This window comes from Poecilia mexicana, unplaced genomic scaffold (assembly GCF_051168715.1).
Source record: "Poecilia mexicana isolate PSO_F unplaced genomic scaffold, ASM5116871v1 scaffold_16, whole genome shotgun sequence".
Classification (NCBI taxonomy): Eukaryota; Metazoa; Chordata; class Actinopteri; order Cyprinodontiformes; family Poeciliidae; genus Poecilia; species Poecilia mexicana.
In genome coordinates, this window is record NW_028263385.1 from 18,722,732 (window position 1) to 18,739,176 (window position 16,445).

General features: G+C 37.1%; 3 protein-coding genes across 3 annotated transcripts; 1 reads left to right on the plus strand and 2 right to left on the minus strand.

Annotated features, from left to right (window-relative positions):
- Nucleotides 1–490: 490 nt before the first annotated feature.
- Nucleotides 491–4,439, plus strand: kcnk5b (potassium channel, subfamily K, member 5b). Its single transcript, XM_014968569.2, has 5 exons — nt 491–901; nt 1,388–1,499; nt 1,816–1,982; nt 2,976–3,144; nt 3,237–4,439. The coding sequence occupies exons 1-5, from the start codon at nt 719–721 to the stop codon at nt 3,938–3,940; spliced, it is 1,335 nt and encodes a 444-aa protein (XP_014824055.2). The 5' UTR covers nt 491–718; the 3' UTR covers nt 3,941–4,439.
- Nucleotides 4,440–5,232: 793 nt separating this feature from the next.
- LOC106904286 (serum paraoxonase/arylesterase 2-like) lies at nt 5,233–9,208 on the minus strand. The gene is made up of 9 exons (XM_014968570.2): nt 9,078–9,208; nt 8,797–8,864; nt 8,506–8,561; nt 8,075–8,243; nt 6,871–6,994; nt 6,576–6,776; nt 5,877–5,958; nt 5,527–5,655; nt 5,233–5,422 (listed from the first exon to the last, which is right to left on the minus strand). The coding sequence occupies exons 1-9, from the start codon at nt 9,158–9,160 to the stop codon at nt 5,261–5,263; spliced, it is 1,074 nt and encodes a 357-aa protein (XP_014824056.2). The 5' UTR covers nt 9,161–9,208; the 3' UTR covers nt 5,233–5,260.
- Nucleotides 9,209–10,187: 979 nt separating this feature from the next.
- LOC106904294 (serum paraoxonase/arylesterase 2-like) lies at nt 10,188–14,376 on the minus strand. The gene is made up of 9 exons (XM_014968579.2): nt 14,243–14,376; nt 14,080–14,150; nt 13,943–13,998; nt 13,587–13,749; nt 11,948–12,074; nt 11,651–11,851; nt 11,471–11,552; nt 10,955–11,083; nt 10,188–10,859 (listed from the first exon to the last, which is right to left on the minus strand). The coding sequence occupies exons 1-9, from the start codon at nt 14,317–14,319 to the stop codon at nt 10,698–10,700; spliced, it is 1,068 nt and encodes a 355-aa protein (XP_014824065.2). The 5' UTR covers nt 14,320–14,376; the 3' UTR covers nt 10,188–10,697.
- Nucleotides 14,377–16,445: the final 2,069 nt, after the last annotated feature.

Consider the following 16,445-nt stretch of genomic DNA (forward strand, 5'->3'; position numbering starts at 1 on the left):
AATATCACTAAAGTACAGCACATTGTGCAGCACATCATGTCTAAATGGTAAAAATAAATAAATAAATAAATAAATAAATAAATAAATAAATAAAAACTTTTGGAGTGGCCTAGACAAAGTCTGAAAGTGGACTGAGGTACTTTTCATCCCCTCCAGTGTTGACAATGTTGACTAACAAAAATATTATGCAAAGTAGAGTAGGCAACATTCATCCACAGTGATGTAAACACAAATGGCTGATGGCAACTGTCAGGTTGAAAGGGACAAATGTTTTTTTTATTATTATTATTTTATTAATTTATTTATTTTTGCATAGGATCCGACTGTTTTGAATAACTTTCTCCCATAAAATAAAATAAAATCAGTTTAAAACTGCAGTTTGTATTTAACCAGGTTAACTTTGTTTGATTAATACAATTTATCTAATGATCTAAAACATTTAAATGTGGCAAAAAGCAAAAAAAAAAAAAAAAAAAAAAAAAAAAAAAAAAAAAAAAGCGAAAAAGAAAAAAAAAATCTGTAACGAGGCGACGACTTTTTCACATGTTGGGACTTGGGGAAAGTTTTAGAGGTCTCGCTGTATGTCCCGCTCCGAGTGCAGCTTTGCCAACCCCTGATGGTAAAACCAGGAAGAAAAGAGGACACGCTGAACAACAGTCCTCTGTCGGAATGCGCCGCTGCTCGCTTTGGAGGGAGAGTGTGAAGTTATGGCTTTAACATGGCCGATACAGGTCCTGTTTTAACTTCATGCATCATTTTCTACCTCTCGATCGGTGCCGCGATTTTTCAGATTTTCGAGGAGCCAAACTGGAAAGCGGCTAGAGACAAATACATTGAGCAGAAGGAAAACATCTTGAGGAGTGGCAACGTCACAAAGGAAACCCTAGATGAGATACTGAAGGTTTGGAGCTCTTTTTTTTTTAAATTACGTATAGGAAAAAGTTCGTTATGACTTGTAACATCATGAAACGTTTATAAATGTAACTAGAAATGTGGTGTATTAAAGTAAAAAAATAAAAAAACAACAACATCCAGTTACATGTGAGTCGGGATGTTTTTTATTCATTATTACTCTAAAAAGACAGAACATATTACATAACTTAAATGCAAACAATTACAGGTAAAAGTTCCCTTTTATCATTCCCTAATTATACAAGTTATTAACTGAAAGACTGACTGAAAGAGCAGCCATGACCACACGCCGCTACACGCCTGAAAGTTTCCAAGGTGTGTTCACCTGTGGGGGAATCCTGAAACGTAATGTGTTAACATCGTTCCAAATTTAGTCCGTTTGTATGGGTAAAACACTAGCAGGCGCTATGTTTCATAAATGTTTATTTGTTTTGTTTTTTTTTGGGAGATTACATTCCTGTGTTTTTCCCTTCAGATAGCGTCAGAGGCCGCCGGCCAAGGTGTGGCTATTACGGGGGACAATCACCGCAACTCATGGGACTGGGGCAATTCTGTTATCTTTGCTGCCACCATCGTCACTACTATAGGTATTACACCCATCATTGGAGTCTGTAACTAAACGAGCCTGTTGTTGTCCTTCATAATGAGCCCATGTCTCTCATTGCTTCTAGTGTTATTCAAAGTACAGGGTTTGTTATAAGCACCAGGCGCATTTTACTTACTAATGTTAGCTTAATCATTTGTGATAACTTGACCCTTTGGACAACTCAATCTGTAAAATTGAACTAATAGGATACTATTCCTAACCTAGCGTCTATCTACTTATCAGTAGTTTTATTAATGATTTGCCGACTTTACAACTGTCTTACCTCTGGTCAATTTTCATTTTTCTTTCATCTGAAGGTTACGGTAATGTTGCTCCCAAGACCAAAGCTGGCCGTGTGTTTTGCATCCTGTATGGCCTGTGTGGGATCCCTCTCTGCCTGGTGTGGATAAGCACACTGGGGTCTTTCTTTGGAGACCGGGCTAAACGACTGTCTGGGATTCTGATAGAAAAGGGTGTTTCAGTGGTAAGACTTTTGATTGGATTTAAATATGGACATTGATTGAACCATTCTCTTGCTTAAACATGCTTTGATCTCAGTCGTGCCATTGTGGCTCTGGTAGGCAAATCTCAGTCCCAGTCTCAAGTCTTTTACAGCCTCAAACGATGCTCTGTGCTTTGTTTCCCAGGATTGCCCATATTTTTCTCCATTCATCTCCCTATTCATTTTATCCAAATTTTTTTCCACTTGCTGAAGAAAAAGCATGCACACAACATGAGGTTTCCATGCCCAATTTTAATCTGCAATACATGTTCAGTTAGGCCTAAAAGTTGTATTTTGGACTAGTCTGTGAGTTGGGAATTTACCATTTTAAGCCAATGAAAGTTATTTAAAGCACAGGGTGGTTATGACATGACTTCAACTAGTATATTTAGCAAAACAGAAAAATATAAAAAGAAATTAAAGTCACTATTTTCTCTGAAATCGATGATTTTCATGCTTTTCTGCTGTAGCAATGTGTTCATTGTTTTGCCGTCTTTACTTGAACTGTTTCTGTTACTCCTCCAAATTTATGGACCTCTTGACTTCTCTTATTATTACTCTACTTGCCCAGACAGTCAGTTCAGGTGGACGGCCGTGTCTTGGTCTATTCATGGTTTATACCATATTCTTTCCATTTTCATATGATGAGTTGAATAGCCCTAGTATGCGATGTTTAAAGTTTATGATTAAGTTTTGTAACATTGCTTTAAACTCCAGAACCTTCTCCTGATCTGTCTGCTGTGTTCCTCAGTATTTCTCTGATATTCTCTAGCAAACCTAGGTAGCCTTCATAGAACAGTTATTATACTGTCATATAATTGCACACACTGCGACTATTTACTTGTTGACTTCTGAAGGAAGGTTCACAGGATTTTAACTTGTGTTACCAGAAAAGCACTTTCAAAATGTAATTTCTAATAAAATTTGAACACCATGCTTTATTATACATGCATTTCTTCTTTTGCCTTTTGACAGAAAAAGGTCCAGCTCACATGCACGGCCTTATTCCTCCTATGGGGCTTGCTGGTGCACTTGGTGATCCCTCCTCTGGTTTTCATGTCTGTGGAAGGATGGAGCTATCTAGAAGGGATTTACTTCTCCTTCATCACACTAACAACAGTTGGCTTTGGAGATTATGTGGCAGGTGAGACTTTTCACTCGGTACAGGGTGGCGGTGTGAATATGAAATTTGAAATGAACTGCACGCACCTGAGAATCATTTCACTCATTTTGCAGGCGTAAATCCCGACATCGAATACCCAAGACTCTACAGGATAATGGCAGAGTTATGGATGTACATGGGACTGGCCTGGCTGTCTTTGTTCTTCAGCTGGAACGTCCACATGGTTGTGGAAGCGCACAAAGTGCTGAAGAAGAAACGGCACCATAGGCACAGGAACAGACCCTTGTACATGGAGCCAGACTCCGAGGACGAGAAGCAACAACAACCAGAGGCGAGGCCGACTGTCGTTGACATCTTCAACTTCCTTTCTGAGAAGGACGAAGACTACAGCACGGTCATCAAAGAGATCGGGATTAATGCGAGGAAAAGGAGACCACCGCCAATACAGAACATAAACCGCTCCAAGAGCTGCAGTGACATTTTGGCCAACAGCATCCAGACCTTGGAGCACTCACCGCGGCACAAGAGGCACATCAGTTTAAGCGAGGTATTTGCAAATGCAACGGTGGACGAAAGCAAACAAGAGGAAGAGGAAAACATCAAGGGACCCACATCAGAAGCGTGTGAAATAACGGACCATGAGGAAAATAAAAATGACGGTTCCTCTGAATCAGTAAATGATGGGATCACCTTCAAGGCACAAGACAGAGATGCTGCAGAAGAAGAGAAAGTGCAGCATCCTGATGGTGGGGAGACTCGATTTACGATATCTAAGGTGGCAGAAAATGATAGTATTTGTTTCGATGAAAAAGGATGATACATGCTCCCTGGCGAAACAGAAACAATATTTTCAGTTATATTTGATGGTGAGGTCACAAATATTTATGGAAAGTTTGGCTGTTTTCAGAGTCAGCTCTTGTGTGTCTCCCAAAAGATTTCTTTGTTGTTGTTGTTTTCCATCTGTAGCCTCCTATTTTAGCTTAAACTTGGCAAATCAGAATATTTTAAATGTTTAGAAATCTTTTTGCATTCAATGTTTAGATGGTTAGAAAAACATCTAACCATCTGGCTCAGTTGCATATAATCAATGTCAGCATTGATTATATGCAACAATGTATAGATTTCAAGATTGTGTAATACATTTTTCATTTCGTAACGCTATTTTGTGGTCTTTATTGCTGTATTTATTATGTGCTTTAACATCAACTTGTCAACAAGACCAGAGATGGAAGTTAGTGACTATAATCTCACGTATTGTAAATGTCCATTAATACGTATTGTCCCATTTTTAAAAATAAACTTGAATTTATGACGGCTTTGTATTGCCAAATTTCATATAGTTGTTTTGTTGTGAAAGCAGGTACACTAATATTTGAATTAAACTTTAGATTATTTATTTAACACAAAAAAATTAACAAAGCAAACAAATGTACTAAAAAGAACCATTATAACAATTTATCATATTATATCTTTGAAATGAAATGGAAAATGAGTTGGGAAGAGCCATGATGTCTAATAAATAGTAACTGGCCTATATATGTATAGACCTAACTCACTTTATCCAGCCCAGAGGATTTGATGAAGTGCAATTTAAAATATATTGGTTAAAATAAGAGACATAATAACCTGGCCCTGATAAGAGCCTTTTCAGTAAATGTGCTTTCTGTGTTGATTTTGGTAGTTATGAAAACAATAAATGATTATAGTGATTGATTAATTGAAAGTATACATTTCCAGACTGCGTAAAAAACCTGATGTTTATATTTGAGTCATTATGCATAACTGCTACCCTGTAGGGGCTAACGGGAAAATCCACAATAAATACAAAGCTTCCAATTCTTGCTTTTAAAATTCACTGACATTGCGTTATACAATGTTTCCATGTTGAGTGTGTGCAAACAAAACAGCAGAACTGTATTTATCATTCATATCCGCTTATTTTAAGTCTAAATATTCCTACATTTTAAAACTGCTGCATCTAAAAAAAGTCTTTTTAGATGCGTAGCAGATCCAAGTGTAAATAGCAGGAAAAAAAGTTATTCTGTTTTCTCATAATCTTCTTCTATGACAAACCAAAATAGTTTTTATTGTACAAGAGAGATAAGCAAATTGTGTTTTTGGATAAATAGTGGCCAGTTTATTTCAAAGCACAGTACAGGGCTTTGTGAAAGATTGTCCCGATGAGCAGCTTTCCCTCGTAGGGTGCAGCAACGGTGGAGCCCATCAGCTCATGACCATCGTCTCCATACTCCAGAGTTACCACTGGCTGATCTGAGACAATGTTCTTGATCTTGATGATCTGCAGGGAAGGTTGTTGCCAGTTATTTTATAACAATTGTACAAGTATGAATTGTAAAACAAGAAAAGAAACAGTAAAAAAAACAACAACAAAAAAACAGAGACCTCTGAGCCAGGAGGATCTTTAGGATCAAAATTGGACAATTTGGTGGCATCCGGATGACAGCCCAGCCAGACGTCACCTGTCATGTGGTCCACCTCGACATTATCGCAAAGTGTTCCAACTGGAACAGACTGTTCAAAAAAACACAGAGTACAAAAATGACAAAATCTAAAATAACAGCACATAAAATAAAATCATAGTAAAGCGCAACTTCTTTTTATCTATGTTGTATTCAGACCTTCGGAGCAAACAGAAAATCCGAAGATCAGGAGCAGTTTGAAATGCTGACAATGTATCAAAAGGCAGAACCGTCTTTGTCACTTCCAAGATTAGGAAACACGAAAACACACACCTTAATGTACACCAACCGTTCTCCATCTAATCGCTCAAAAACATCCACCTCATGATCCAGCATATCAGAAACATAAATATACCTGTTGGAAAAAAAAAACAGTATTTGTCTAATACTTCCATCACTTTTAAAACTTCAGCATTATTTACAATGTGTTTTCTTAAAGTAAGAACTTCCATCTACTGGGATATTTTAGAGCATTCCTTCAGCTGAAAAGCATTCCTTCGCTTTACGAAGATGCTAATTTCGTTGTGCTGCATGAGTGACACATGCCTGCAGCTCCTAAAGTATATTGGTGTTCGCACATTTTTCACAGTAGCAGAGTTTTGGACTTAATCAGACTGTGGCTCTGGAAAAGGAGGCCTGACCAGGTTCTGAGTGAATATACTGTACAGTACATGTACACACTTTTCAGAACAATCCTGTGTAATTCGTGAATTTTCTCAGTCACTGAATTTTGGATTTTCCCTTTATGTAAGCCATGATCATCAATTTAATAGAGATACATTCTAAACATATGCTTGGCATCTTATAATATGTGTGTAATAAAAGCATATGATATTAAAGCTTCACTTTCTATAAATAATTACTATGATAAATTAACTTTTTTACTATGTTAGTATATTGAGGTACACACCTAAATTACAAGATTCATCGTGCATACTGTCATTGTTAACAATAAAATGAGCTGAAAATAACCTTTTGTCTGGAGATATATTTATCCCATTTCCAGACTGAATGCCACCAGCTGCCTCCCTCACTTCCTCAGGGCTGTAGTACACAACGTTACACCAGGGCATACTCAGGATGACAGTTATTATTAAAGGAAGAGTATAACTAAAACAACGATCATTTGTCGCATAGAAATGCTCTGGTCCAACGGCGACAATGTCGTTCACACTGAAACAAATATAAGCAGTAATAAGATGGATAACCAAACATGCAAAACATACTGCTATGGGTAAACCAGGAGGATTTATTGAACAGTTAATACCTGAACAGCAAAGGATGGGCAACAGTCTTTAAGTGCACAAGCGTGTCCTCCCCAACAAAACGAAAGATCTCTACCTGGCTTTTTTGCTGAGGATGATTGACAACGAACAGATATATAGAGTCATCTGTAAAATAAATAGTTTTCTGTCGTTAGACTCAGTGTGATTTTTGCTGCTAAATCTATGTATTTGATAGCATGTTTTGCTCTTTGGCAATCTATCAGAAGTTTATTTTCTACTTTTAGCATAGTTCCAGTCAGTTTTCATGTAAGGTTGTCTGCACAGCAAGAAGCTTGTTAGAGGTGCAACAGGGCTAAGAGATATAATCCAAATATTGGAGAGTGTGTGTGAATATAATTGAATTTGTTTGCTTTATTTTGAGCTCAGAATCCATTCTCTCCTTCACCAATAGGTTGAACTCAATTTTATAACAAGTCGTTGCTGTTTTGGGCCTTCCTACTTCATTTGTTGTCCCATAAAGACAGCATTGGATACCCCTAAATTTAACTATAGCATAGAATGTAAATTTTCTTTGAAGTTAAGTATTTTTCATGTATCATGGGAATAAATTATCACACAAATTCTCAAATTGTGCTTATCACTGTGTGAAAGCTATGATACGTTCAAACTATTACTAAGATCTGTCTGTTGCTAAGAATAGTTCAGAATGCTCTTTGGACTCTTTTTCACATTGAGCTCACTAATCTTACCCCCAACTTCACTTTGCAGTTAATAGTTAAAACTTATTTACCTATACTTAAAACCATTGACTAAATATCTAAACTAATGCACAGCATTATAAATGTGCTGAATTGTGTATCCTTCAATGAATAAATAGCATGACTGTGCCATTCATTAAATCAAGTTTTGTTGAGAAAATTGAAGAAAAAAAGGCAAAAAAAAAATACATTCTCAAGAAATGCTGATCTATTTATGCGTTATTAAATTACTGACTGCAATTACTGCATTTCTAAAGGCTTTTTTAAAGATACATCAATAAGGTCATAACATTCTACATTATTGCCAAAATGTCATTATAGATTGAAAAAACTCAATTTTATTTTCAAAAAGGTTTATGTTACTACATTGGTATTAGTTGCTACAATCATTAAAAGAAACCACCAGTGCTGTTCATGCATCGATTGACTTCAGACACAAATGAGAAAACGATTCCATGTTATATTTCGAAGCTGGAATGTGTTCTACCTGCTTCATTCGTGTATACACTAATCCCATGCGGGTTGAAAGAGCTGAGGTCCAGTCCTCCTTTGATTTGCAGTTCCACTGGGATCGGTTTTGGGTGCAGCAGATCCAGAACGTACATTTTCCCTGGTTCATTGGAGAACGAAGGCAATCCAAGATAATCATGCAGCCCCTTCGTGGATAACAGTGACTGTGTCAGAGGTTTTTCTTGACAGTCGAAGAGCTGTTTTTACAGGAAGTTACCACAAGTCTGCTTTTTCTTTTGGTAACTTCTGATTATTTTCCAAATCTATTGTGTTACATGAAAGCCATCCCCAGCCAGAGAGCATTCTCATTATATTACACACTTGAGCAATAAACATGATTCGAATTACAGAGAAAGAAAAAATCAAACCAGATTAACTACAAGATGTTCAGTGATTAGAAAAACATACTGTGCTCAAAAAGGCCAGTCCATCTTTAAGTATAGTGATATCCTCTGCTCCATACTCTGAAAAAAAGGGTTTATGGTATAACATTACTTTTCGTTCTTTAAGTCTGGTGTCTTGTTGACACTTGACCTACTTTCAAATGTTTGGACTTCAGACTTTCTTGTTGCTCTTATATGTTACAAAAAGAGCTGAATTAAGTTGGTGCAAAAACAAAAAAAAAAAACAAAAAAAAAAAAGAGAGAGAGAGATTTGTGTACCCAAAACAGAAGACACTTCTGCGTGAAGAATGCATACCTATATTGGGTAAATAACGACACTTGAGGTGCTTGACAGGCATTTCTCTGGAGGCAAGACTCAGCCTCCTGCAGAAAAACAACTATAGTCAACAAAATCAGCTTGAAAGTTTACGTTTTAAGCTTCGATGGACCTCTTTTTTAAAATGTAGTTTTAAATAACATTAACACTTCAAACATTAGACCGTTCAGGCAACAACTATCGGCATTTAAATATATATATATATTGCCAGTCCTACATCTGAATTTCATCATCGGTCGAGAAAAGCTTAGATTACTTACTGTATTTTAAGAAATGCGTAGCCGATAAAAGCAGCTACAGCGGCAACAGCAGCAGCGATTAGCGTTTTCTTTAGAGCAACCATGTTTGACTGAACTTCCGAAGTGCGTTTACACGCCTCCAACAAAGGTGGCGCCAAGGAGTAACAATTAAAAGTAGTGTTTGGAATGCCTTGGGGATATGAAACAATCCAAAAACAATATTTTCAACATTTATCTTTAATGTAACTATATTTTTTTCTGAATTTATACTAGAGTTAACTAGGGAGTGTTCCTTATAAAAGACTTAAGTCATTTTGGTAGGACTGTGAAAGGTTTCACATAAATAAAATCCACAAGAAGTGAGTAAAAACAAACAAAAAAAGCTATTACATTCAAGTACATGCCTGTTTGTAAGAATATTAAATAAAAAAGTACAATTATTCTTTTTTTTTTTTTTCTCCTCAATACCCCACAAATTTTAAGTGGGGACTTGGAAAAAAAAAAAAACAGAGTGAAAATACCTGTGTTGGCTCTTGAAGAATTGTCCCCAGCCTCAGTCTGTCCTTTGTGAATCTTACTCTGGAATGGGCTTTACTTTACTTCAAAATCCTCTGTCCTGGTTGCTTGTGTATATTTTTCTTTCACCCTTTTCCTTCCCCTTACCTTTCCAATAATATACTTTGATACGGCAACCTACGAACAGTCAGCTTCTATACTTGGAGGTCAACCTTTACAATTGAAAGAGCCACTTTTGCTCCGAGTTCAGCTAAATGTTACATGAACTTTGGAAAGAAAAAAGACAACTTATAAATTGTGATAAATATCTAATATAGGTTATCTGTCACTTTTTAAAAAAGCTCAATGTTATTTCTATGTTTGTGTTTTAAAATAAAACTTTCTCTCAAAGAGAATGAATATATTTTCTTCTACAGATATTTTGAAATATTGATATTTCAAGAAAATTTTGCAAAAAACCCCCACAACAAACCTGATGAAAAGATAGATGTGAAACAATACTTCTACTTTTAGTCATTCTGTTGTGCAAATGAAAAAAAAAGATACAATTTCTATCAGCGGACATTATTTATATACCATATGGCACAGCAGTTGACAATGTGTTAGTTAAAAATGTACTTTTAAGAGCTTTTTTATTTCAATTACAAATATTACAGTGATTAAACCATATCAAACAACCCAAAACCCACATTTTCACTGAAAAGATCATTTTTAATGAACACAAACTAATAACTTGAATAATCTACCCATGTATTTGAAATGACTGAATTACTGCCCAACACTACAGGAGAAAAAAAGAAAGAAAATTCACTTGTAAATATGGTTTTTCTTTTTTTTTTCCAGCTGTGTGGCTCAGTAAACGCCTACTTGGAGAGGTTCTCTGTTATCAGATCCTTTCAAGTATATTTTCACAAGACTTTGTTAGAAGAAAACCCTGAACCCTGCAGCACATCACCATTAAAATCATCACCGCCCCGTCTAACCAAAGAGGTATATCCTGATTTCCATTTTATTGGCTAAACTTCCTTATTTAAACCCTTTACTGTCATGAGGACACCGTTGTCCTCATGGACATGTAAATGTTTTGAGGTGAGACAAGTTGAGAGGTTAATCACCTCCATTTGCCTATTTTAAATCACAACACAGCGCTTTATGAAACACGGTCCCGATGAGAAGCTTCCCCCCGTAGACAGTTGCCACCGAAGAGCCCATGAGCACATTGCCATCATCTGTATACACCTGGGTCACCACGGGTTCATCTGAGAGAATGTTCTGGATGCGGATGACCTATAAAAAAAATAAAATTAAATGTACCAAGCATAATCAGGCGTAATAAATAGTTAATGTTTTTTATGTTCTTCTGTTTTGATAGCAACACAAACCTCTGAGCCTGGAGGGTCTTTGGGATCAAACAGGAAAAGCTTCTTTGAATTAATGTGACAGCCCAGCCAAAGGTCGCCGGTTTCAGGATCCACTTCGACGTTGTCACAGAGAGAACCCAAAGGCACAGACTGGTGAGGAAACGAAAATTACTATGCATCCAAAGAAAACTGTGAAAAAAGAGTAACCACTTGAGAAAAAGCATGCGCCACACCCATAGTTGGGCAATACAGAGTCTGCTTTTTGACCTTTGCAATTCTAAAACTTTCCTTGACTTTTGTCCTTAAAACAAAATATTTGTAATAAAGGCAAAAAACATTTTTTTAGAACGCAAGTTGCCTGCATTTTTATTAGACCACTACACAAATGATTAAGTTTACTGAAATTTTCCATCCAGTTGATCAAATATTGCTGAATATTTATAAAAAAAATGCCATTATAAAATCCGATGAAAAAGTAATCATAAACTAACTTTGATTTAAAAAGCACAGCAAGTTTGCATGCCTGAGTATTTCTACCTTTATTGGCGTCAGTGTGTTGTCTTTTTTCTTCTCCAATACATTCACACTGTGGTTTAATATGTTTGCCACATATATGTACCTATAAAGAAGAGGAATTTTTACAACCATAAAGCAATACACACACACACACAAAAGCAAACAGCCACCATGCTGGATACCCCAGGCAAGAATCCTCACCTTTGGTCTGGAGACATATTGATGCCATTGGCAAAGTGAAAGCCATCAGAGACTAACTTCACTTCCTTAGGACTGTAGAACACGACATTGGTCCAAGGCATAAGCAAAACAATCTCCAATGTTTTCAGGAGATTGTTGTTGAAGTAGTGATCGTTGGTGGCATAAAAACTCTCAACCCCTACTGCAACAATATCATTCACACTGCAAAGAACAAAAATAGTCTCATATAAAAAATAGAATCATTTTTAAGACCGATTACTATTTGTAGTAAATTTCAGATGATCAAAGAGTGTTCACCTGTGCAGTAGTTCGTGCTTTATGGTTTTAATATGCACTAGGGAGGAGCCATCTGCCACATATTTGAAGATCTCAATTTGGCTTCCAAACTGAGGATGATTAACAACGAACAAGTAGATCGTGCCATCTGACAAAGAAACACAAAAAGGAAAGCAACACGTTAGGAACTTCACAAACTAAGCTTTAGGAATGCAAGTGAGAGAAATGATGTAAGAAAACTTTAAATGAAAAAAGTGCCCATCAGGTGTTATGAATTTAATGTTATTTTGATTTTCATACGTAGACTCAAACTATTACATAGAAAAGAATCTTATCAGCAGATTTCATAGCAGCCTGGAAAAAACCATCCCCTTGTACTACGCTGTGCTTCATACGGAGGGTCTGGACTCTCGGCTGTTGAGAGACGATGGTTTCACGAAAGCGATTTTACCCAATCGTTAACGTTTGCCCGTGGCGTATGTTACGCGCCAGTTTGACACCATGGAGCTGACTAGAAATGTCCTGCAATGTAAACAACCATCCTCCAATGTGAAGAGAGAAGAGCTGGTCCGAACGAGGTGGCTGCTAATGTTAATCCAATATTTGGAAACATGGCCAACAAGAACTGAGCGACATTGTTCACTTCTTCAACTGTCATTTGCTAAAGCTACAGGCAGACTACAATTCTACAGCAGTAAAGAAAACTTCTTCTGTTTGCTGATTAGCCCAGTATAAAATTTTTTTAAAAAACTAAATTACTGGAAACAACCCAGGTCAAAGGGAGAAAGCCCAGACAGGGCTGGAAGCGAGAACTCTGAGTTGAATTGAACAGAAAGACAGTGGCCAGGCTAATTTAATGTGCTTATTACTCATAATGTTTTACTGTTCTGCTTGTTCTAGAACAAGCATAGAAAGCTGGTAGCTGATTTTTGTCAGGTGGAGAAGTCACTTGGCTGCTTTCATGAAAAATGAATCTTGTAGCATTTTGAGTAGACTGCCCAATAAAAGCAATTAGTTTATGAATGTTGTTTGTCTCGGCAAGCAAGTGAAAAGTGGAGGAGCCTTCTTTCAGTCAGCACAAAGTGAAGGAGGGGCTGTGTTGGCTTACTAAATCCTTCAAGTAAATAAAAAATTTAAAAGAAAAACTGGTCACAATGGCATTTCTTTTGGCATTTCATTGAAAGGAGCTTAATTCAATTGAATTGTCATTTATTTTAAATACATACCGTACAAGTAAAGCGAATATATGTAAAAACTATTCAATGCGTATTGCAAAGAACTGCTTGGTATGCTGAAGTCCAATGCATTCAGGCACTGTGGTAATTTGGTGTTATGAATATATTGCAGACTAAAATGTTTCAGAAGGTTAAAGGTGGTAAAGTTGTTAAGCCACTAAGAAACTACAACTAAAAGTTGTCAAAAACAGCTGATGTAGGCCTGAAGGAACTTTTTAAAGAACACCTCGCTGTCTGCAGTCTGTTTGCACTAATCAGAGGTGATGGGTTATTACAACTTCACCGATATTATTGCACGTTTCCTAATATTGTGCAGCCCTATACTTTAATACCACAACCTGGCACAGACTCAGCAGCAACAGACAAGAGGAAGCTGAACAGTAGCTGTATGTCCTCAATTCCATAAACCAAAAGAAGCATCTTACCACTTGGATCTGTGTACACGCTGATGCCATGCGGGTTGAATGACTCCAAATCAAAGTTCCTTGGCATACGCAGCTCCACCGGTTTCAGATTAGGATCTTTGAGATCAAGGGTGTAGATTTTTCCAGGCTCACCCGAGGATGGGAATCCAGGAAATTTGAGTCCCTGTAAATATTTAAAAAGAAATAATTTAATCATAAAATAATCAAGCAACAAATTCTGATTATCGACAATAAATCCGACAATAATAAACGTCAACAGATTTAAAATGAAATATGGCCCTATGTTTGAGTTTGCTGCACGATTGCTTTATTATACAAGGGCAAAGACTTGGCTGCGTTACAAAATAAATACCCACACCGCTGATAAAGGCAAGGCCATCTCCCACAATGGTTATATCCTCGGAGCCATGTTCTGCAGGAGAAAATAATGAACCGCTACTTTAATATTTTAAAACACTGTTTTGGCTGCATTTTTGGTTGTTTCGTCGCTTGCCTATGTTTTTGAGCGCCACGCAGTTGGGGAGATGTTTGTTGCCCACCTCCCTGAAAATGAGATGCCTTTTGCTGTCGAATTTAAGCAGAAAGTTACATTGACTGTAGCAAACAGTTTGAATAAACACAAACAAAGCAGTGAAACCAGCTGACTTCCACCTTACCTAATATTGAGGACCCTCTCTCCGAGCAGCACCGAAAGTGCTGCTATTGCAATCGAAATGATTGCAAACTTTCCCATTTTCACAGCGCGACTGCAAACTTTTCACACAGTGCTTTATCTTTATGGGCTCAGCCGCATGAGACGAATCATAACGGGAGGGGTCAATGCTGCTTTCAATAGTGTAGGACAAATGACAACTGTTTCTTCTTGGTACAGACAGGGTGGTCGTATTGAGTGATCGCTGCGCTGTTCGCATATTTTGGGTTGCGTTTAAATAGAGGTTCACCAGAACAAAAAAAAAAACAAACAAATAATAATAGAAAACATGTATGGTTTTATTCATAGGACACAGGAGGTTGCTTTGTTTTGTGAGAATGTGAAGTCGCTGGCAAAAGTAATATCCAACACTACATAATTCAACGAATGCATCATTTTATGCACGTCTGTATAACAAGCTATTCACGTTTTAGTAACAGCTTTTTTTGTTTGTTTCTCACAGAAACCAGAAAAAAAAATCCCAAAGCAATAAGACGAAGTCTTTTATTTATTTATTTTTAATTGATTGTTTGAAGTTACAAAATATTGCGTAGCATAGTAAACCGCGAAGCTTTTTTTGTAACTTAAAAAGATTAGAAGAAATATTAGTTTTATTTGATTTACTTGATTTACCGGCAAATTACAGAATACATCGGCACGTTTTCACTGCAGTAAAAAGTCCTTTATGCAGCAAAAGTCTCATCCCATCATGGTTATGTGGTAGGAAGTGACAATAAATATGGATGGACGGACAATGAGCAAAATGTAGGCTCCCCCAGATTAAACTCTGGGTTTTAGACAACTTTGGACTTCATTGCCTTTGCTCTAATTCCATCCAGTGAGTCAAACACAAACATGTTCACATAAATTTGCTTGGCAGTCCCCTTTAAAACTGCCCGGACTGCTATTTATTTGATACTGTATGGGGTTAATTAAAAGATCTGGAAGTAAATGAAGTATTGAATGGGGAAAAAAAACTCCAGAGAAGTGAAAAATGGCAGCGCTATCTGTGGTCTTGTCCTCGTACCATGTGCATGTAGAACATCATGGGTCTCAGTCAAAAACGTGTTCCTGTGTTTTTGAAGTTGTCCAACAGATGCTAAGCCTGTTAATGGAGTTCAACAGCTGACTTTGGTTATAATAGTCACTTCACCTTTTGACCAAAGGCCCACCTGTTCAATGTCAGGTGTTATTAATGAGTGCAACTTCAGCCTTTAATCAACCCTAATATTTGTGACTATGGCTTAATCAAATGAAAAACAAAAAATCAATTAGTCTAAAAATTGGGCTAGTAATAAAAAATAAAAGATATTTAAAACAGAAATGATGCTATGGCCATAATGACTAACAAAATCCTGGTAAAGAATGTTACTTTGTCAGCTGCCCAGCAGACAGTAACTGAAACCTTCAACAGAAAGGCTGTTTACAAAAAAAAAAAAAGCAATATCATTGGAAAGTTCAGTGGAAAGAAAAGGTGCGGCAGAATGGGTACAACTGGGATAATCATAATGAATTGTGCACAAAAAGCCCATTACAGTGTTTGCAGAAGTTACAAGGCATGACCTGAAGCTCGTTCAGGCACTTTAAGGACCACCACACATAGAAGCCTGCAGGACATGGGCGACAACTGGCCCATCCATTATGTTGGGCAACCCTTGAGCCAGCACCAATACCATGTTCTACCTTGGATAATACAGGAGAAAAGCAACGGGACTGTGGTTCAAGAACTCCAAAGTACTTAAGCAACTTTTCAGATAAGTTACACTTGCTTTAAATTTGAAAATCGATGTCTCAGGAACAGTGCTGAGAGTCCATTAATTGCCGGTGATGGTTAAAATACTGCCTCGCCCCTGCTGACAAGCTTCATTGATTTTATTTTCTAAGCACCAGCTCATGCTGTCAAAAGTACCAAAAACCTGTTTTAATAACCATGCTATTGCTGTGCTTTATAAGCCAGCACGCAATCTCTGTGGTATTGTGAGAAACATGACACCAGACCTAAAAAAAAAACAAACAAAAAAAAAAAAAACTAAACCAACCTGGGTTTCACCTCCACAGAACCAACGGCTGACTCCATGCTTGCCAATGCCCATTGAAGTGCATAATGTATACAGAACAAAGACATGCCTGTCAGCAGGCCGTTATTCTGTATTTGACTCATTTTTACT

What these genes read in the sequence shown, in the direction of transcription:
- kcnk5b (XM_014968569.2), top strand. Translation starts at nt 719, where the DNA reads ATGGCCGATACAGGTCCTGTTTTAACTTCATGCATCATTTTCTACCTC. An exon ending in CCCTAGATGAGATACTGAAG is followed by an intron (nt 902 to 1,387) that starts GTTTGGAGCTCT and finishes TTTTCCCTTCAG; the next exon opens with ATAGCGTCAGAGGCCGCCGG. An exon ending in CACCATCGTCACTACTATAG is followed by an intron (nt 1,500 to 1,815) that starts GTATTACACCCA and finishes TTTCATCTGAAG; the next exon opens with GTTACGGTAATGTTGCTCCC.
- LOC106904286 (XM_014968570.2), bottom strand. Translation starts at nt 9,160, where the DNA reads ATGGTTGCTCTAAAGAAAACGCTAATCGCTGCTGCTGTTGCCGCTGTA. An exon ending in GCCCATCCTTTGCTGTTCAG is followed by an intron (nt 6,777 to 6,870) that starts GTATTAACTGTT and finishes TATTTGTTTCAG; the next exon opens with TGTGAACGACATTGTCGCCG. An exon ending in AATATATCTCCAGACAAAAG is followed by an intron (nt 5,959 to 6,575) that starts GTTATTTTCAGC and finishes TTTTTCCAACAG; the next exon opens with GTATATTTATGTTTCTGATA.
- LOC106904294 (XM_014968579.2), bottom strand. Translation starts at nt 14,319, where the DNA reads ATGGGAAAGTTTGCAATCATTTCGATTGCAATAGCAGCACTTTCGGTG. An exon ending in GAGAGGGTCCTCAATATTAG is followed by an intron (nt 14,151 to 14,242) that starts GTAAGGTGGAAG and finishes TAAATTCGACAG; the next exon opens with CAAAAGGCATCTCATTTTCA. An exon ending in CGTGTACACAGATCCAAGTG is followed by an intron (nt 12,075 to 13,586) that starts GTAAGATGCTTC and finishes TTTCTTTGTCAG; the next exon opens with ATGGCACGATCTACTTGTTC.